The following is a 22656-nucleotide window of genomic DNA, read 5'->3' as shown; positions in this document are numbered from 1 at the left end:
GATTAGCCCCTTCCTTATAGTCATTTGTTGCCAATTCACTCCTTAGCCATGACTTTGCTCTCAGCTTAATATGTCCCCAGCCCTATCAACCCTCCAGGCTTAGGGTCAGGAAGGGGAATTCCCTCTATCCTCACTCCCACCTTCTAAGGTAAGTGGGAACCAAGGCTCTCTAGTGGGGAAAAATTGTACTCAGGATACATTTTTAAGTTGAATTTGCATTAACATTTTTCTATCACTTTAAGGCTAGACAACCAACAAAATAATAAATCAAGACCTGATTTGTAGCATTTTCTGATTTCCAAGATGTAATTACTCATACTGAAAATTTAACAATCTCTCACAAGCCCAAGCTGCCTCCAACACGCCCCCAGAACCAGAAACCTTATGCTTTGCATAAGATGATTATATTCTGCAAGGCTATCTGCTCCTACCCTAAAGCAGCTGCTTTTCCTGGGATCAGGTAGAAATTAACACTTTTCTCCTGCTTTAGTTATACCTGGGCGTGGTCCTGGCAGCCGTGGTCATTGTCACTGGCTGTTTCTCCTACTACCAGGAGGCCAAGAGCTCCAAGATCATGGATTCCTTCAAGAACATGGTGCCACAGGTAGATAGAAGACAGGGTTGAATTTAGGATTGGATTTGTGAGTTTCTGAGGGATATGATCCCTTCCCTGTTTCCCCTCCTCTCCCATATGGTAACTTAGTGAGTGGAAGCCTCATTATCTCTTCAAGTCATGATAAAGTTCTGAAGATAGATGGGGAGTAGGTGGGTAAGGGTGTGGAAAGGTGGGAATGGGGAGGAAGGGAATAAAAGAACGAATGGAGGTCTGGATGGCACAGATGCCCCCACTCTCTTCTCATAGCAAGCCCTAGTGGTTCGAGAGGGTGAAAAAATGCAGATCAATGCTGAGGAAGTGGTGGTAGGAGACCTGGTAGAGGTAAAGGGTGGAGATCGTGTCCCTGCTGACCTCCGGATCATCTCTTCTCATGGTTGCAAGGTGAGTAGGTGGGGACCAGGTTGACTGTGAATGGCCATATTGATTAGAGTTGAGTGGATTACAGATGATGGAGACAGGTCAGAGTTAACCAACTGTCATCCTATCTCATCCTATCAGTACAGTGTCTTATTCTCCTGTTATTTATTCTATCTGTATAGCTGTGATGACTAAATCTTAATGTCTTGAACATGAAATCCAATTGGATGTCACCTCATAGGTTCAAATCCTGTTTAAGGGTTGCTACCTACTCCACTGAGATCTTGTGAAAAAAGCACTTTGTAAACTTTAAGATACACTATTAAAGTGAGCTGTTAGTACATTTTAAATTATTCTAGTGAAATAAACATGGCCTCGTGGCTATAGAGAAATGTGGGCTAGACAACATGAACATTGGTAGATGTGAATAATCAGACCCAAAGATCACATCATAAATTTGGAGCTGGAAGAGACCTTTGAGACCACTTAGTCCAAGATTCCAACCCAGGTCTCTCCATTCCAAGGCCTGGAATTTAACAACAGAATTCCAGAATTGGGAAAGACCTCAGACACTATCTAGTCCCACCTATGCCTGAGAAATAATCCTCTCTATAACATACCTAACAAATAGTAATCCAACTTTGCTTGAAGACCTCTTAATGAAGAGGAAAATACTGCCTTCTGGGGCATCCCATTCTACTTTAGGCTAGCTAGCCCATTCCACTTTGAGCTAGCTTAAATTGTTAGGAAGTATTCCTTACATCAAGTCTAAATTTGTGTCTTCAATTTTCATCCCTACCACTTAGTTTTGCCCTTGGGAACCAAGCAGAATAGGTCTAATCCCTCTTCCATATGACTGTCCTTAAAATCCTTGAAGACAACTATCATATTCTTCCTAAGTCTTCTCTTCTATAAGATTCTCAAGATAATCTTTCTATACAATTATCATGAGACCCCTATACAACCTTGTTACTCTTCTCTGGACTCTCTCCAGTTTATCAATGTCCTGAATCATGGCACAACCTTCCAGATGTAGCCTGACCAAGATCAGATGGTGGCCCCGCCATCTCTCATCAGGCTTTGACACTACACCTCTTAATTCAGCCAATGATCTCATTCAGCTCCTTGATTTTTATATCACAGTGCTGACTCATATGAAGCTTGCACTTCCGTTAAGCACTCTGATCATTTTCAGAATGTTTTTTTACCTCATCTTATACTTACAAAACTGATTTTTTTAACCCAAATGTTAAGATTTTACATTTCATTTGATGAAATTTCTTCTTCTTAGATTTGGCACAGCATTCTATTTCGTCGGGACCCTTTTGGGATCCTGACTCTGCAACTTTTGTATTAGCTTATCCTTCCTAGCTTTGTTTCATCTGTACATTTGATAAGCATACCATTTATGCCTTTATTCAAGACACTGATAAAGCCATTAAACAGTGCCAACCAGACACAGGGGAAAAAGCACAGTTCCCTGGGGAACTCCACCACTGCTACTTTCAGGGAGACGGAGTGGAAAAATGGAATGCAAGCACAGGTTTTCTGATTACAGACCTGGTGTTCTTTTTACTGAATAAGGCTGTTTCTAAGATGTCTTTGGCTATATTTATCTGTGACCTAGGAGATTTGGGCTTTTATCTGTGTAAATAAGGGCAACTAGGTGGCCCAGTAAATAGAGTACCGGGCTTAGAGACAGAAAGGCTCATCTTCCTGAGTTCAAATGGCCTTAGACACCTACAACTGTGTGACCCTGGGCAAGTTACTTAATCTTGTTTGCCTCAGTTTCTTCCTGAGTAAAATGAGCTAGAGAAAGAAACAGCAAACCACTCCAGTATCTTTGCCAAGCAAATCCCAAATGGGGTCAAAAGAGTCAGACACAACTGAAACAAGTGAACGACAACAACTGTGTAAATGCAGGTCTATGGGATGAGTCTTCTTACTGTCTCTTTATCCTCAGGTGGACAATTCATCCCTGACAGGGGAGTCAGAACCACAGACCCGTTCCCCTGAATTTACTCATGAGAATCCCTTGGAGACCCGAAATATCTGTTTCTTCTCTACCAACTGTGTGGAAGGTGAGAAGCATAGCCAGAATGGGTGCCCTAGAAGCTCTACAAAGAAATATCTGACAGTGGAGAGTGAATAGTACTTCCAGATGAGCCCCATCCCAATATCAACAAGGTTGTCCCCACCCCCTAATAAACAAGTAAGGAAAGCCTCACAGAGAGTGATCTGGACTCAGCTGTGATGCTGTCCTCCTCCTCATCTGGAATAGTTCTTCACAAGTGGTAGAACTGTGAGGCGAGAAACAGAGAACAATGCACCTCGATAGCTTTGGGGAACCAGCAGAGGAAACAGCAGCATGGTATAATGGGGGTGATTGCTGGTCTTTGAGTCAGGCAATCTGACTGTGGACCCTGGCTTTAGCACTTAACAACTGTGTGATTGTGAACAAGTCACTTAGATTCTATGAGCATCATAGGACCAAAGGTTTAGAGCTGGAAAGGACCTGAGTTCATCTGGTCCTACCCCTAGGTGAGGGAACTGAGGCCCGGAGAAGTGAGATTATTCGCGTAAGTCATTCAGGTAGTAAGCAACAAAACAAGGATTCTAGCCCAGGTACTCAGAACTCTGGTGCTCTTTCCATGGAACCATATTGTGTCCTTAGCTTTGACATCTGTAAGACGGGAGTGATAATACCTTCACTACCTCCCTAATGGGGAGGAAGTGCTTTGTAAACCATAAAGTACAATATAAAAAGGAGCTAGAGGTTGAATGCAGAGAAGGGGACATCCCCAGCTCATAGGAAATAGAACTGGGAGGGATCTTGGGAATCATTTAGTCCTGTGGTATCAGACTCAAATAGAAATTGAGGCCACCAATTCATACATAAGGATTTCTGCAGAAGGCATACTGACTTCATTTTAAAATGTAATTTTTTCTGTTTCATTTTATTTTTATTTACTTTGTTAGTTATATTTAAATTTGACTATGTGCATTTGGGAAGCTAGTGGGCCATGTGTTTGACATCTCTGATCTAGTCTAACCCCCCTCATTTAACACTGAGGCCTAGAAAAGCAAAATGACTAGTAATGAACAAAATAGGGATTTGAGCCCAGCATCTCTGACTCTAAATCTGTTAAATCACATCAGAATTGTCTCAGTCTCTTTTGGCGTCTGCAGTCTCATTTCCTCTTACCTGTGGCCCCCTTGTCTTTGTCAGAAACGTGACCAGGAGTAGAATCTGGTTTCTCTAGGCTAAGAGATAGCCCAGACAGAGGTAAACAGAGTGAGGCTGGCATTGCCCGGGCACAGAAAGCAGAAAAAGACCCGGGATGCTTTCAATTATTGAACCCAGTAGGGGGCAGGAGGCAGGGCAGCAGGGCTGACTCTTACTCTCCTGACTTTCACCCTGAACCTTTAGTGACTTTTGAGAGCCTCTAGAAGGAAGGTCATGAGCACTGGGGACCCAGAACCAAACATCTCCCAGGGGGTCTTGGGTTTGTCTGGGGTTATCTCTTTCCTCAACTTGAATCTATGCCCTTATCCCAGAGAAAGTAACAAAAGTGGGATTTACCTCTTTCCAACTTAATCAGAGCCCCAGACCAGAAGGGAGCCGTAGTTGAGGAGGGGTAAGGAGCAGCTATTGGATTGGGGAACCCTTCACATACCAGGGGAAGAACTCTGCATCACTTCTAGGCTGTATCCAAGTTATTTGCCAAACCCTACAGGCTTTTTCTCTCCCAAAGACATCACTGTCTGGTATAGATATACAGATTGTATTCATTCTGTCTTTGAGAACAAAGATCATGAGATTTAGAAGAATTTGAGGGATTATCTAAACCAACCCCCTCATTTCACACCTGAAAAAACTGAAGGCCAGATTGGGGAAAAGCCTGCTCACGATCATACAGTTTAGTAAGTAGGCGCTGAGCCAGGCTTTAAAACGAGTCTCCTGACTCTGAAATCCAGAGCTCCTCTGGAGATATCAGATGTGAAACTGATCCTGATAACTTCAGTGCTCTCAGCCTGGATCAGCTGCTCCCTAAAAGCCCCAGGGGACATAGGCCCCAGTCCAGACTTAGCAGTTTTAGGAATCTGTGACCTCACTGGCCATCTAGTCCTTTTCATTTCAGTCTGATAAGAGGGCAAAGGGAAAGGTCACTCCAGGAAAGGATTAAAGGTATAGGAAGAGGTTGGAGAAGGAAGGTGATTGGACCTTGGGCCTCTTAAAGTAAAATTTGGTGGCATATAATTCTTTCCTGATCCATATATTTCATAGAGATACCTGGAGCTCATAGGCTTATTGGTTGGTAGGTAGTATAGTGGTTAGGCAAGTGTGTTTGGAGTCAGACACTTGCTAGCTGTTTGACAGTGGGCAAAGGCACTTAACCTCAATTTCCTCATCTGTAAAATGGGTATAAAAATAGCACCTGCCTCCTAGAATTGTTGTGAGGATTAAATGAGATAATATGTGTAGCGCAATCCTTAAAGCATTATATAAATGTTATTATTATAAAACAGGAAGGGACCTTAGAAGTTACTGAATTTTCCCTTCCCCCTCATCTTCCAGATGAGGAAACTGACCCCCAAATTCACACAATGATTTGGGGAAGCAGACCCAGACATTTTGACTTTATATTCTCTTTCCCACTGTAACACAAGCTCTGTTTATATTAAACATCATTAATTGATTTTGCAAAACACAATATTAGGCAAAACACTGCTGCAGAGGGCAGTGAGTTCCAAAGGAACGTGTTATAAATTTTATGTAGGGGGAACTAATTAGTTGAGCACCATTAGAGTTGGGCCCACGACTTTTGGACCACAATGTATCAAAAATTTTATTTCGAGGCAATGTTAGTTGAGGAAACATTATGCAGAATATGCCTAGATTCAGTGTCTCTGTATGCTTTTATCTTGAAGAAGGATTCTGGAGTTACAATGATGACCTTTAACATAATTTGTATTTTTTCTCAATCTATACCTTTTCCCCTAGACCCAGTTAATAGCCTGTGTTAATGTGCTGAGTTTTTGCCATTTGCATTGAGTCTACTATAGTTTGTGCTTATTTGTTTTTTCAGAAAAGCTTGGCAAAATATTCCTCTCCCACCCCCACCTCCTTTTAAAACTCTGGCTTAGAAGAACAGGCAAAGGTTTCTTAGACATTCATCTAGTGAGTTCTTAGTACTGCCTGTGCAATGCCTGACTTCTAACAGCAAGGCCCCTTCAGGAAGATTCCCTTGTTTGTCTGAGGCATGAGGAAAGGCCGTGATAATCATTGTTGCCAGTGTCATTCTGTTATTATTGCTGACAAGCAATATCCAAGCTGAACTTTTTTTTAATCTCCTACAATTTACAGCTTTTCCATCATTCGCAACATTTCTTTGTAGGTGCCAGAAAAATGTGAGAAGGGGGCTACACTGAATTTAGGTAAGAGGAGGTGGGCAGTTATCAGCATCATAGAATCTCAGAATTGGAAGGGGCTCCAGACGCATCCTAGTTCAATCAGTACCTTTCTGCAGAGTGATAGATTAGTGGAGCAGGACTGGGGTATACCTCCCATCTACCTGACCTCACTAACCAGTTGTGCTATAAGGCAGCAAGGTGCTTACAACCCCCTTAGGAAAGTATAATGGAGGGCAGCTAGGTGGTGCAGTGGATAGAGCACCGGGACTGCAGTCAGGAGGACCAGAGTTCGAATGTGACCTCAGACACTTACTAGCTATGTGACCCTGGACAAGTCACTTAACCCCGATTGCTCTCAAAACAAAAAGGAAGGTTTGATGGAAAGATCTCTGTAACAGAAGGCAGGAGACCTGGGCTCTCATCTCAACCCTGTCACTGACCCACTGTCTGATCCAAGGCAAGTCATTTTTCCTTGGCTTCAACTGTTAAATGATTGGAGCAGTTGATTTCTAAGTCCCCTTCTAGCCCTCATGTTCATTTGGATTTTTTTTTTTTTGTATCTGAGTAATACCCCTAGTACGAAGGCCCCTCCCCCCATAGTGTGCCCTGATGACCTGATCCAGGTGTCCCCTCCTTGTATGCAGGCACGGCCCGGGGCATTGTGATAGCTACCGGTGACAGGACTGTGATGGGCCGCATTGCCACGCTGGCCTCGGGCTTGGAGGTTGGTCGCACACCCATTGCCATGGAGATCGAGCACTTCATCCAACTGATCACTGGAGTGGCTGTCTTCCTTGGGGTCTCCTTCTTTGTGCTCTCCCTCATCCTGGGCTACAGCTGGCTGGAGGCCGTCATCTTCCTCATTGGCATCATCGTGGCCAATGTGCCCGAGGGGCTCCTGGCTACTGTCACTGTGAGTGGGTAGGGCAGGGAAGGGACAACAGTGTGAATAGAGATGGGGTTGCCATTTTACTAACAGGTGTGGGTGCTCATACACATGTTGCTCTGTGAGTCTTTGTTGATTTGACTTGAACAGAAATTCTTTTGGGCACCTGGTACGACAGAACCTCAGTGCCTGGGACAGTGTTGTACTATACAAGCCTTTGACAGCATAGCAGGAGTGTGCCTTTACCTAGCAAATTATAGTTACAAAGGGAAGAGACAGTGTAGTGTTGTGAAAAGCATGTTGGACTTTCAGTTAGAAGACCCAGGTTCTAATTTCAACTCTGACATTCCTCTCTGAGATTTTTTTCCTCGTTTGTAAAATGCCTAATACCTCCCTCCCTAACATCACTTCCCAGAGGAAGGAAGGAAGCACTTATTAACCACCTACTGTGTGCCAAGCTAAGCACTGTTCTAAGCACTTTACAACTATTGTCTCACTTGCTCCTCACAGCAGCCCTAGGGAGTGGATGCTGTTGTGAGCCCCATTTTATAGTTAAGGAAACTGAAGCTAGCAGAGATTAAGTGACTTGCCCAGAATCACACTGCTAGTATGTGAGGCCAGACTTGAACTCGGGACTTTGTGACTGCAGGCCCAGTACTCTATTCACTGTACCACCTTGTATTTATTCTGTATAGTGGAAAGAACCTTGAATTTAGAGTCAGGCAGACCTGGAGTCAGATTCAGCCTCTGATAATTACTAGCTGTGTGAACGAACATGGGCAAATTACTTTGTGTCTCTGAGCCTGGCCTGTAAAAGGAAGATAATATTCATCCATACTACATCCGTGCAAACCTAAAATTCTGTATAAAAGTGAGCTAAAAATATAGAAACACTATATGATGCTTTGCACCCCAAGTCAAAAGATCTGAGTTATACTCTTACTCTGACAACTTATGAGCTGCATGAGTCTGCGCAAATTCACTTCATGGTCCCAAGTCTCCATGTCTTTATTCTTAAAATAAGGATTTAAAAAAAAACTTGCACTCTTTCCCTCAGAGGATTGTTGATGAAGATCAGATTAGGGGCAGCTAGGTGGTGCAGTGGATAGAGCTCCGGCCTTGGAGTAAGGAGGACCTGGGTTCAAATGTGGCCGCAGACACTTGACACTTACTAGCTGTGTGACCCTGGGTGAGTCACTTAACCCCAATTGCCTCACCAAAAAAAAAGAAAATCAAATTAAATCATATAGGGAAAATGCATTTAAATCATGCATCATTATAGAAATGTGAGATATTACACCTCATTGTTATTTAATTTATCCTCATCATTAATATCAATATCTCATTTTGTATTTCTATCTCTCAAGCCTGTAACCCTCAGTGCCTGGCACATAATAGGTGCTTAATAACTGTTCAATGGATTGATTATTATTTTTATGAGGATTCTAAGGCTCAAGGGTTAAGTGGTTAATTCATAGCCACATAATTAGTAAGTGCTAGAAGCAGAACCCAAATACAGGTGTTCCAAAACCTTCAGGTCGGCGACCTGTACCATCAGGGATAAGGTGAAAACAAGTAGGCCCTGAACAACAGCCGCAAGGGTCTCCCCTACAATAATTTAAGTGAAGTGAATTAGGGGTGAGGGGGTGGAGCCTGAAGTGAAAGGTCTATCCGCTGCTGTAATCTAGCTATCATTTCTGACTCTGGGCTATAGCAGCCATGCTAGAGGCACCGTGAAGTCACCTTGACCTCCAAGTGATGGTGTTTGTAAGGCTGAAGTCTAGAGAGAAGGACGCAGACTTGGGGAACTGTAGGTTCAAGTCCCAGAATCAGAGGAAATATTGTTCTAATCCCATGGAAGGCGCAAGGAGTGAGTAGAAGCATCTGAGATATCGGTCCCGGGAACTCAGTAACGCCAAGCATTTACTTCCTGGGATACAGAGTGGGGATATTCACCCACATCCCCAACCCTTCCCCAGCCTTGACCTAAGTCTCCTGGCCCACACCTTGGAGAGGAAAGGAAGGGTGTCTCTGCATATTCTCCTCTACTCTTTACTTAATGTCTGAGTGGCATAGAATGAAGAATATCTAGCTGCAACTACTCATCCCCAAGTCTAAGAAATCTATTATCAGGGTGAGCTGAGGGGAAGGGGGAAAAGAAGTATTTTGAGGAGGAGAGTTAAGATGCAGAATCATCCCTTACCCACCCACATATGCATTCACTCCAAATGGAGCTAGGGGGCCTCTTGATCTTAGGGGAGAGGGGAACTGTTAATCCATTTTGTATACTTAACCTTCCTACTACCCTTTTGGAATCTTTGAGCTATACATATAGCCTCCATTTTCTCATTACTCATTCACTCCTGAACTCTCAGCTTCCACTGAAGTTGTTCTCTCAAAGGTCACCAATGACCTAATCACCAAATCCATCAGACTTTTCTCACCCCTCTTGACCTATCTGTGGCATTTGATACTGACATTTCCATTCCTTCTTAAAATTTTCTCCCTTGGCTTCTAGGATACTACATTGTCCTGTTTCTCCTTTTTTTCCCCTCTATTTTCTTCATGGCTTTTCCTCCTCCTACCATCTAGGACCACCTTGGAACCCTGTGGGTGTTCTCTAAGGTTTTCTCTTTAAAATATTTTCCATTCACTGCTTTTTTTTTAATCCAGTTTTTTTTAGTTTTACCAACATGTACCAGAATTACAGGAGCTAATATCCACCTATCTACCAGACATTTCCACTTGGATGTCCCCATAATCACCTCATCTCAACACATATAAAACTGAATTATCTTCTCACCAAAACTAGTACCTGTTTCCGGCTTCCCTTGTTTTTTTCAATAATAATATTTTCCCCACGGAGGCACCCTCTGACTCATTTTTGACTCTTATGTTTTCCTTATCCCCACATCCAACCAGCTGCCAAATCCTGTAGATACTAGCTCAGAAATGTCTTGCACGTCTCATCTCTCCTTTCTATTCCTACCTCTCCTGTCCTGAGAAACTGACGCCAAATCTAGAGCTCATTCTAAATGCATCTACTGTATCAAGTGATTCAGAGGAATTAAGTATTAATAAGACAAAATACAGGCCAAGGCCTTGAGGAGCTTATGATCTAGTAGATGAAATAAGACAAAGCACACAAATAAATACAGTACAAGGCTAATGATATGCTACCTATCTTTGATACTTCAAGGAACTCTGATTTTATCCATGTTCTCACTACTAATATAAAATATAATCTCTCTAGGATCAGAGAAGTACCAATGTACAATGGAAAGAATACTGATTCCAGAATACCTGAGTTTAACTCTTATCTCTGACCCTTACTCCTTCTATGATCTTGGGCAAGTCACCTAACTTCCCTAGGTCTCAGTTTCTCCATCTGTAAAATGGGGGGCCTAGACTAATCTGTCTTCAGACACTCACTAGCTGTATGGCTCTGGGCAAGTCACTTAAGCTTGTTTGCCTTGGTTTCCTCATCTGAAAATGAGTTGAAGAAGGAAATGGCAAACGAGCTCCAATATCTTTGCCAAGAAAACCCTAAATGGAGTCATGAAGAGTCAGACGTGACTAAAAAATGACTGACAAAAATGCCGAGATATTGGGGTTGCATAGGCTCCACCTGGGGATGAGTCTCTCTAGACTTCACTAGGTTGGTTCTTGAACAGTAGGCAGAATCTGTGGATGCACTCATACTTGAGGCCTTTCCAACTTGGCAAGAAGCCTTTGAGAATCTAAAGTCACTTCCCCATTATGATAAGATCTGGGAGCAAAACTTTCAATCTATAGGATATAAAACATAAAATATTATGAGGTACAAAGGCAAGAAAGATTGAATCTTTCTTAGAGGAGGTAGCTTTTTGGAAATAAGATAGGAATGACAGGATGGGGCTATATTTGATAGAGTTTAGACTTCATTCTGTCCTTTGGCAAGTGAGAGCCACTGGAGATTTTAGAGCAGTGGAGACATATGATACTTTGACAGTGTTGTGTGAGATGAATTGTAGAGGAATAGCCTAGAGACAAGGAAACTCAAATCATAGATTTAGGACTGAAAGAGACCTTAGAAGCTATAGAAGCCTCTTCATTTTGCTTAAGATTCTTCATTTTACTGGAGAAGGAAAGAGGTTTACACCCAGGTAATAAGTAGTAGAGTCAGGATTTTAACCCAGGTCCTCTAATTTCAAAACCAGTATACCATACTACCTCTAGACTAGTTAAGAGTCTACTTTAATAGTCTAGGAGAGAGGCAATCATATTAATTACTTATTAATATTAAAAATATAGTATTAATTAATTAATTGTTAATGTTAATATAAACTAGGATGATTAGTTATGAGGACAAGGAATAGAAATAATTCAATGGTGACACTAACGTTCCAAGCCTGGATAACTTAGAGAATGGTGGTACCATTCATGGAAATTGGGATATAAGGAGGAAGACTTGCTTTGGAGATGATAGGTTTGGTCTTAGATATGTTGAATTTGAGGTTCTGGCAGGACATCCAGGTGGTAATGTCAATTAGGCAGTTGGAAATATGGTGCTTAGACTATCCTAGAGCTCAAGATAAAGTTTGTGACTGGAACTATAGATGTGGAAGTTAGTAGCATAGAAATGATGATTGAACCATGGGAATGATTTAAAGTCTAAGCCAGATAATTAAATGTCATGGATGTTACAGGTGTTTGCAGTGTGTGGGAGACTGGATGAGAAGAATTCTATGTGCCTTCCATCTTTAAGACTTTATGATTCTACTTGAGCCAGACTAGTTTGCTTGTTATTTCCAAGAAAGCTGGGCCTATCCCTACCTTCACATCTTTGCTTAGGCCATTTCCCTCCACATGGAATGTCCTCTCCCTTCACCTATTCACATTCTACTCATCCATCAAAGCCCAGCTCAGATTTTCCTTTATAATTTCTCTCCTAATCACTCCCACCCTCCACTGAACTCTTGTAACATTTATTGCCAGTTCCATCCATCTGACACTTAATATGTACTGAAACCCACATGCAAATGTGGAAAAAATGTGTAATTTTGTCAATGTGGAAGATTCCCAGGTAGAAATTCCTTCCATCAATGCAGATTATAACCCATCTATAACTTAATATCTGTCTGTCTGTCTGTCTATCTATCCCTATCTTTATGTGTGTATTGAGTGTGTATGTGTGTGTGTGTGTGTGACATGGAAAATCACTTTCACAGAAGAGTGGAAGACAGACCAGAGTGGGAAGAGATGAATGAAAATAGAGAAATTCTATGAAAAATTTGATAAAACTATCCAAATTAAATCAATATACTTTCATACTTAATGACTTTAAAGCAAAGGTGAGTATGGGGGAGGATGGCAAAAAATGTATTGGAAAACATAAGCAATGGATCAAGAAATGAAGGAGACCAAAGAATTACACACTACATAGAAGCCTCATGCCTAAATATCAAGACTACTTTAGTTAAGATGAGTCTGGAGGCAAACTCAACAGAATCATTTTTTAAAAAAAATGAAATTGACTGTATCTTAACAGACAGAAAATTTCTGCCTACTGATATAGAAATCATTTCTGAGTCAACTGTTTATATACAATCAGACCATCAATGGTTAGAGCAAAGATTTTTTAAAAATCCATGCCTAATTAAATGAAAGAATAAAAATGGGAAGAAATTATGACCAGCAATCAAAACAATTCCAACCTGATCTATCTAACCTACTTAAATGAGTTAGAGATAAAGGCACAGATATTGACATGGACTATCACAATTGCCTATAAAGAATGTAACCACTCTAAAGCAAGGCATCATGAGGCAGTGTGCTGGAGTGTAGAGAGAGCTGCCCTCAGAATCAGGATGCCACGGATTCAAGTTTCATGGCTGACACAAACCATCTGTATGATTCTGACCTTCTTGGTTCTTCTTGCAACTGTTTACAACCATAAATTGCAGAGAAGGTGCCAATCTGTATTAGCAGAAGTTCCTTCCTGGGTACTCCCTACATCGATGAAATCAAAAGTCCAGTTTTGTTTTGTTTTGTTTTGTTATTTTTTACTTGATGGAACCATAAGGTCAAAAGCATGAAGAAACCTCCTTATCCAGTAAACACTTGATCTTCTTGCCAAGAGAAGGGATGTAGCAGCCAAGAGCAACACTCGTTCAGAATATAAACTCATTTGCAAAATTGTGCAGAGAAGGATGGCAGAAGGTTATGAGGGGTAATACCTCCCATGAAGTGGGAGGAAAAATAAGCTTACAGAAAACTTGAGTTAAGACCCAATTAGGCCAGATCATCCTGAGAGCATTTAAGGATGAAACTAGAAGGATAATCAGAGACAACAAAAACAACAACAAAATGAAAGAAAAGAAGAAAACATTTGTCAAAATAAATCTTTACTGATAGTGAATCCATTGGGTTCTGATTATTAGTATCAAGCAAGGCATAAAACATGGTATGCCTGCCAAAGGCATTTGCCACCATTATGGTTTAGTGCAAAGTCCAAGGTGAAGAAACAGTCCTTGTAGATAATAGCTAGCATATGTACGGTACTCTAAGGTTTGCAGAGCACTTTGCAGGTTATCTCGTTTGACCCTCATAATAATCCTGTGAAGTATATGTTATTATTATCCCCATTTTACAGATGATGAAACTGAGTCAGAAAGTGGTTTGCTCAGAGTCTTAGAACTAGTAAGTGTCTTCGGCATGACTCAAACTCAGGACTCATAGAGTCCTGAGTCCAACCCCTCTACAAACTGTGCCAGAGAGCTGTCATGGGGAGGTGCTGTAGCTGTTCCTGCTTTAAGATCACATTGTGCTGACTGTATTAGACTCTGTCAAAGCACAGAGCCTCCTAAAGAATACCTGTAATCATTAAAAAGAGTTCAGTACAACTATCCACTGGAGAAACTAAGTCAACAAAGACTGCCTGTCGTCCAGATTAGGACATGCAGTTGGATGGACAACTCATAAAACTGGTTCATCAGTATATATATCTTGGATAGAAATGGTAAATGGACAGTGAACTGGGCCCAGAATTGAACAGGAAAAGGAGAGGTCGTATTTGGGAAATTGTGTAGGGCTTTCAATGATCCCAAGCCTCTTGAAACAAAATTCCATTTTAAAAATACCAATATTCTTCCAATGAAGTTACATGACTATAAATCATGGAATACCACTGACTTCTAGGAATGAAAATTGTACAACACCCAAAGCACAGGGAAGAGACTGATGCTGGGTCTGAATAGGCTGCAACATATTAATGACAATTAATTGCTGTGTGCCTGGTGGAGGATTTATGGAAAAATATGGTCAAGAGTCACATAGTAGGAGAATGGATTGTGGAGAAATTACAGTCCTCACCAGTGAAGATCACAGATTTGTGTATGTGGAGCCACATGACAGCTAATCAAAGTATTCACAGTTCTGAGGTGTATTTGTGTTTTAATTCCCCATTTGGAGTGTTGGCTTGTAGAGTGCAGTGTCCATGTCTTATACATCTTTGTATCTCATGGTAAATGCTCAATAAATATTTATTGAATAGATTTGTTGATGAATGAATGAAAGTCAGTGGTAGGGTTAGAAGTAGAATTAAGGTTAGGAATTAGGGACCATGCCATGATAAGAGAAAGACCATGCCTTCAGTCTTAGTCATGGATAGCTCTCCCTAACACCAAACTTAGTTCATTTTTTTCTTCTCTTCTCTTCTCTCCCCCCTTACTCCCACCCCTACAGGTGTGTCTTACTCTGACAGCCAAGCGAATGGCCCGGAAAAACTGTCTAGTGAAGAACCTTGAGGCCGTGGAGACCTTGGGATCGACCTCCACCATCTGCTCAGACAAGACAGGCACCCTCACCCAGAACCGGATGACTGTGGCCCACATGTGGTTTGACAACCAGATCCATGAGGCCGATACCACCGAAGACCAGTCTGGTGACATAAACACTGGGATGCTCACTGGCTGGGAGTGTTGGGAACTGGGAGGGAGTTGAAGGCACTAAGAGGAAATGGGTAGGGGGTAAGGAAAAAGATAAAATGGAGGACTATTTGGGTGAAGGACATGGAAAAGGGGAACCTAGTTCATGGCTCCCCCGTATGATTATCTAAGGCACCATGGGGTGAAGTGGAAGGATCTCTGGATTTAAGAGTCAGGGGACCAGGGCAGGGTGTAAAGTCACAGCTCCTCAACTAAATGTATGATCTGTGTAGCCCTGGACAAGTAACTTAACCTGCTTTGAACCTGTTTCCTAATCTGTAAAATGGGTGTAACGATACTTGAACTCCCATGCTCACCAGGCCTCTATGAGGCTCAAATGAAAATAGAACACTTTATAAAGATCATACAAAATTCTATATAAACATAAGCCATTGTTATTATCATTATCATCATCATCATCATCATCCAGGTGCCACATTTGACAAACGCTCCCCGACCTGGACTGCTTTGTCTCGAATCGCTGGCCTCTGCAACCGTGCAGTCTTCAAGGCTGGGCAGGAGAACATCTCTGTATCTAAGGTAAAGGGAGCCAGGATTGAAGGGGGAAAGGAGGATGTCAGGATTTCAGCGATGACTGTTACTGCAAAAGGCTTCCCTTATCCTTGAAAAGCCACCACAGCTTCTCCCCACCCCTTACTTTTTCTTTTTTTAATCTCCATTTTTATTGAAATACAAAAAGTGCAAATGGTGAAATACACGACTGGTGCAGAGGAAGTCACTAAGCGTGACTGTGAACTCATTTCACAGTAGAGCCCTCCCACAGAGGCAGACCGGTGAGAAAAGGTGTCTGGGAGGAAAAGGACCAGACAAGCCAAAAAGCCTCCCCGTAACAGGAAGGGAGTTGGAGGGAAGGGCTATAGGCAAATGCAGTACACAAATGAGGACAGAAAGCAGAGAGGGGCAAATAGGGACAGGTGGCAGCTTCCAGGGCCCCAGTCCTCACACTGTACCTGTAACCTCAAGAGGAAAGAGCTCAGTACCATCAGTGCGCAGCCTCAGGAAGGGCTGGCTTGATCAGGTCAGAAGAGAGAGCAAGAGATCAGCAAAGGCCACAAGGATGCTGAGCTCCAGGCAGATCTGCTCTTGCCTAGGGATGTGGGGGCAGAGGTACAATGAGCAGGAGCTACCCCACGGCTGAGGAGGAAGGGGAAAAGTAGGAAAAGGGGCAGATCAGCTCTGGACACATCATAGTGGGACGGGTCACAAGGAACCCAGCCCCCTACTTTTATAATTTGCCTCTCCTCTCAGCCCCTTCAGGGAGGTCTCAGTGATTACAGTGTGACCACAGTGACTCCATGCCCCTTTCCTTCATCCCAACCCCTAACAAACCCTCTGTGATAACTCCTGTTTTGGCAGCGGGACACAGCCGGTGACGCCTCTGAGTCCGCTCTGCTCAAGTGTATTGAACTATCATGCGGCTCTGTCAGGAAGATGAGGGATAGGAACCCCAAAGTGGCTGAAATCCCCTTCAACTCCACCAACAAGTACCAGGTACAGAGATGGTCCCAAAATGACATGGGGAGACAGATGGGACAAATGCAGGGAAGACAAGGGGGCAGAAAGAGCCTTTATCTCCATCAGGAAACAAGGGCTCTCAATAATTTATAAAGATCTGTGGGTGGAACTGTGTGTCAGGCTCCAAGGAAAAGAACACTTTTGGAGTAAGAAGGGGCTCCTGTCCTTAAGGACCTTACAGTTTAGGACAGAGTTAAGACACAGATTATGAATTTTTTTTTTATCTGAAACACAGATAATACTAAGATGTACTATTAGGTGGTATAAGAAAGATACAAAATTAAAGTTCATTGTGTAGTAGAAGGGGTAAAGTATCTGTTAGAGACTGAAGCAAATATTCACCCTCTTCTGCCTTGTATCTCAATGACTACAAGCCTCAAACACTGCCCCCCATCCTACCATATCCCTCCAGAGGAATGTACCAAAAGGAACACTAGACTTCTGGTCAGAAAGGAGATGGCTTCAGACCTCAGCTCTAATATTCACTTGCTGTGGGACCCTGGACAAGTCATTTGTCCTTTCTGGTTCACTCATTTGTAAAACAGAAATAATAATACTTGCACTCTCTGAATCATGGGGTTGTGTGTTGTGGGAAAATTGCTTTGTAGACCTTAAAGTATCATAAAAACGTGAATTGTTATCTCTAACCAGGACACTGTCCTCATTTCTTTTTATAATAGCTGCCATTTCTCTAACACTTTACAGCTTACAAAATGCTTTTCTCACAACAATTCTGTGAAATTGTTTAAAATAACATTTAAATAGCACTTTTAAGATTTAAAAGTATTATTATTTCCATTTCACAGGTGGGAAAACTGAGGCTGAGTCACATGACTCCCTGGGAGGGCATGGAATAGTAAAAAAATAAAAAAGGAGAGGGGGAGAGACAGAGAGAGAGAGAGAGAGAAGTGGATTTGGAGTCAGAAGATTTGGATTTGAATTCTGGTTCTCCCATCAACTACTTGTATTTCTTCATCACCAAAATGAAGGGATTGCAACTAGATTCCCTCTGAGGTCCCTGCCAGCTCTAAAATCTTACAATCCTTCTGCTCACACAGCAAGGGCATGATGCACTGGTTCTAGAATGAAAGAATCTGGATTCAAATCCAGCTTATTATGATGCTTGCTTTCTATGTGACCCTGATGCAAGTCAGTTAGCTTCCTTTGATTCATTTCCTCATCTATAAAATGGGTGCGCTGGACTGGCTTCCAAGGCCCTTTCTAGCTGGAGACCCATGATCCCGTGATCCTAAGAGCTGTTTCTTCTGATTTTAAATCCACTCTACCAAGCTGCCCCTGCCCCTAGTCTTCCCTTTTCCCATTGACTTTGCCTGCCATTGCCTCCTCTGCCCTCCCTGATGTCACCTCTGTCCTCTCCCCAGCTATCCATCCATGAACGGGAAGACAGTCCCCAGAGCCACGTGCTGGTGATGAAAGGGGCTCCAGAGAGGATCCTGGACCGATGCTCCTCCATCCTTGTCCAGGGCAAGGAGATTCCTCTGGACAAGGAGATGCAGGATGCCTTCCAAAATGCCTACATGGAGCTGGGAGGCCTGGGGGAGCGTGTGCTCGGTGAGGGATCAAGGGGGCGTGGGGATCAAGAGAGATAGGGCTCAGAAAAGCATTAGGGAGCCTCTCTCTTGGTATCATTGAGTAAAACCTGCTTGTAGCCTGTATACATTCCTAGCTTTTGGCCTAGTCTCAACCTCATACCTCCTTTTCCCCTCCCTCCAGGGTTTTGCCACCTCAACCTACCCTCTGCAAAATTCCCTCGGGGTTTCAAGTTTGACACAGATGAACTGAACTTCCCCACAGAGAAGCTTTGCTTTGTGGGACTCATGTCCATGATTGACCCTCCCCGGGCTGCTGTGCCTGATGCTGTGGGCAAGTGCCGAAGCGCAGGGATCAAGGTACCAGTCCTCTCCCCTCCCTTCCCCATCCCCTTCCCTTTCCCTTTCCCCTTTTCCTTCTCCTTCCTCTCCCTTCTCTTCCTTTTTCTTCTTTCATTCTTCCCTTAGAACCAAAGATCTTGAGGCTATTGCATTGAGACATTCAAGATCATACTCACAGCTCCTAACCATTCATTCTCCAAGCCTTGAGTGCTTGTACTCTCCCCACATAGATAATGGAATCACTCCCTGGGGGAGGCTCTCACAAACAGCTGGACACGATCTGGGAAGCTATAGCTGCACAAGCTAGGGGTGCTCCCAGCAGGGCTGATTCTCTATGCCCCCTAAATCAAGCTTCACTCTAGGAGTAAACATCAACCCCTTGGGAGTCTACACCTGGACTAGTCCATACGCTGTGAAGTACGGGCATCAGAACATCCTCTTACCATTCACTCTCACTGATCACTACTATCTTGTCTTTCCTTCTAAATCACACACTTTTGCTAAAGTCACTCAGACCATACTAATTGTACATATTTTATTCATCATACACTCTGTGTATACCCTCTACATATTCAGTCCCAATCATCCGGAAGCCAGATCTCCTACCATCACGCCAAAAATTGTCACCACCATCAAAGAAACATTTTAAATTCCCTAAATAGCCAGGGAGTTTGGAGGCATCATTATCAACGGCAAGCAGCTATGTGCTCCCATGCTGCCTTCCCGGCACTGCTATCTGCTTTTCAACCAGCTTATACCCCGAGTCTTCTCTGGGGTTGAGCCCTTTGGTTGTTCCTCTCTGCAGCTGAGAGGAGGATCTGTCCTTCCATGCAAAGAGCATTGGCTCCAAAGTCAGAGAACCAAAACCTACCTCTGATTCTTACTCCTTTCGTGAGCTTAGGCTCATAACTTACTTAAATTCCTTGGCTTTCAATTTCAACTGTAAATGAGAGGGTTGGGCCAGATGGCCTCTGAAGTCCCTTCCGTTTTAAATAGAGAGGTAGGATAGGAGAACATATAGAAGGATGGATTGGAGTCAGAAAGATCTGGGTTCTAATTCTGCCTCAGTTACTTACTATCTGTGTGGGCAAGGCAATTAACCTCTCTGCATCTCAGTTTCCTCATTTAAAAAATGAGATGGTGGAACGTAATGATTTCTAAGGTCTTTTCCAACTCTAAATGTATGATTTTATTCTCTATTTATCCCTTGATCCTCCTGTGGAAAGTTAACCCTTGCCTTTGTATTCTCACTTCAATCCCTTTTATTAAATCAATTATTTTTTTTCCTGAAAAAATTTACCTCTCCATTGCTACCATAATTTATTGTGTAGACTCATATATGTTTAGAGTAGGAAAGGACCTCACGTACCTTCCTCTCTGCTTATAACAAGCAATGCATGAAGAAATAGGAGGCTGCTGGGGCAGGTAGGTGGTGCAGGGAATAAAGCACTGGCCCTGGAGTCAGGAGGACATGAGTTCAAATCCAGTCTCAGACCAGACACTTGACCCTTACTAGCTCTGTGACCCTAGGCAAGTCACTTAACCCCATTTGCCTTGCCAAAAAACAGAAATAGGAGGCTGAACCAGGAAATAACCAGTCAGATTAAATATGCCTAAGAGTCTCTTCCTTTTCTATTCTATATTTGACCTCTACTTTTAGCAGTTCACAGCTGTTGGGGTGAGGCCCCTTCCACATTTTTCTTCTTAAGCCACTGGCCTTTGTCTAGCTCAGCCACAAAATCCTCTTCTTTTCTCTTAGTTAGTGAAGACATATGTTAGGTTTTTCAATAACATTTATAGGGAAATTAAACTTAGCAGAACATGGCGGGAAGTGCTGTGAAATACCATCATCATCATCATTGCCATTATCATCATCATCATCATCATCATAACAGCTTATATTCCTATATCGCTTCAAGGTTTACAAAGCATCTTACGTATGCTATCTTGTTTAATTCTCACAACAACTCTGTGAGAAGGGTACTACAATCATCCCTGTTTTACAGATGAAGAAACCAAGGTTCCCAGAGGCTTAGTCACTTGGTTACATGGTCAGTAAGTGATAAGATGAAAAAAGCCAGGTCTTCTGGCTTCAAATCTAGTGCTCCATCATGTATAAGAAAGTCCAGGGCACAGATGAAGGTTCCTAGGCTCAGATCTTGGGAATGTTTTTATTTAGTGGCTCAGATGGAGAACTTTGAGAAAGGCACAACAAGACAATTAAATCAACCATTTCCTGCTTGGATCAAATCCAAATCCCAGAGTGTAGGGAGTGCAGTATCTTCCCCTTACAGCCTCCTCATTCCTTATTCATCCGTTAAGGCAAACCTGTGACTTGTCTACTTTCTATGTCTTACACTGTCATCTGTGAACTACTATGTGTAGAAACCACAGCATCTCCTTTGGTTCACCAGCTCCATCCTCCTTTGTGTTGCATCCTCATGACTGAGCGGGCTGGATCTCTTCTAGCTATCATGTGGCATAGTGAATATAGCACTAACCAGAGAGTCAGGAATACCTGGGTCCAAATCCTACCTCTGACATTTATTTTACTAGTCATATGGACATAGGTAAATCACTTAACCTCTCTGAGTCTCAGTTTCTCTGTCTGTAAAATGGGGATTATAATACCTGTGGTACCTTTGCTATTCTCCATGGTCTTTCAGCTAGCATAGAAAGCGGCTCAACTATCACATTTACCAGTTCTTTCAACACCTGAAGATGTGGTTCTATGGAGTTGTAAGGGTGGGTGGTTATGAGGCTCAAATGAGATAATTGTATGCAAAGTGCTTTGCAAATTGCAAAATGTCGCATGAATGTCAACTGTTATTATTGTCTGCCCTAGGGAATAATATATGTATATGTATGTAGCATTTGCATGTACATATAGCACTTTATGATTACAAAGTAGTCTTATATATACATACACATATTATGTATGTATTTATATGTGTATTTGTATACATATGCGTGTATACACAGTATATATATGCTCATATGTATACTTATGGGTATTTGTATACATATGTGTATATACATAATATATGTATACACATATATATAGGATATCTACATATATATGTATAGTATATGTTGTTTATCTGTATGGATATAGTGTATATGTATATTATATGTATGTTTGTGTTTGTATATAATCTCATTTGATCCATGGATTAATCCTATGAGATAATCAAGGTCAATATTATATCTTCATTTTATAAATGAAGAAACCAAAGCTGAAAAAGTTAAGTGAAAGGCACTACATGGTGTCATGGAAAATAGAGATAGAAGCCAGTCATAAAACTCATGGCCTTAAGTGGCAAATATACAAAAATGCACAGTCTAGGCAAGAAACAGAAGTAACCAGAGCTCCAATGCAAGGAGTCAAATTGGACATTATAGTTATTACTTAGACTTGGTGGGATGAAATCAGGGACTGAAATTCATAAGAGTATACCTTGGAGGGACATTGTGTCATAATGGCTAGAAGGCTGGCCCTGGACTCAGGAAGACCTGGGCTGCTTTGGCTATATGCTTGCTATGTGTCCACAGGCAAGTCATTTAACCTTTCATCTGTCCAAGTGACTGTATAAGTTGCCAATCTATATCAATGCAGAAAGTTTTCACACCAGGAATTCTCCAAACTATTGTGATCACAAATCTGGAGCAAAAAAGTAAAAAGGGTACACCATAGATAAAAGAAAAATGAAAGATGAAAGAGGGAGATACAATAATATTGAATATTGAGGAGATAGACTCAAGTGAGGAAATTTAGGAACTAGAGAGGAAAAGCATGATGGAGAGTGAAGGCAGATGGAGGGAGGAACAAAAGAATATTATCATCTGAGCACCTGGACAGACAGAGCAAATAAAGGAAGAATACAGGAAACAGATCACAAGCTTGGCAGAGATACATGATTGAGTAGTGATGGAGGCCTTCAGTTATCCAGACATGTTTGGAGCTCTCTCTCTCTCTCTCTCTCTCTC

General features: G+C 42.2%; 1 protein-coding gene across 1 annotated transcript in view; it reads left to right on the top strand.

Annotated features, from left to right (window-relative positions):
* Positions 1–22656, top strand: part of LOC114026365 (sodium/potassium-transporting ATPase subunit alpha-2) — a 42734-nt gene that overhangs the window by 6872 nt on the left and 13206 nt on the right. The window contains exons 5-13 of the mRNA XM_027840044.1: positions 491–604; positions 863–997; positions 2937–3054; positions 7033–7301; positions 15000–15198; positions 15672–15781; positions 16619–16753; positions 18160–18349; positions 18512–18687. Of these exons, the coding sequence (XP_027695845.1) occupies positions 491–604; positions 863–997; positions 2937–3054; positions 7033–7301; positions 15000–15198; positions 15672–15781; positions 16619–16753; positions 18160–18349; positions 18512–18687 (1446 nt within the window). The remainder of the gene's footprint in view (positions 1–490; positions 605–862; positions 998–2936; positions 3055–7032; positions 7302–14999; positions 15199–15671; positions 15782–16618; positions 16754–18159; positions 18350–18511; positions 18688–22656) is intronic.

This window comes from Vombatus ursinus, unplaced genomic scaffold, assembly GCF_900497805.2.
Source record: "Vombatus ursinus unplaced genomic scaffold, bare-nosed wombat genome assembly UNPS02014838.1, whole genome shotgun sequence".
Taxonomy (NCBI): Eukaryota; Metazoa; Chordata; class Mammalia; order Diprotodontia; family Vombatidae; genus Vombatus; species Vombatus ursinus.
The sequence above is the reverse complement of the archived record's forward strand: the minus strand, read 5'-3'. Positions and strand labels throughout refer to the sequence as shown.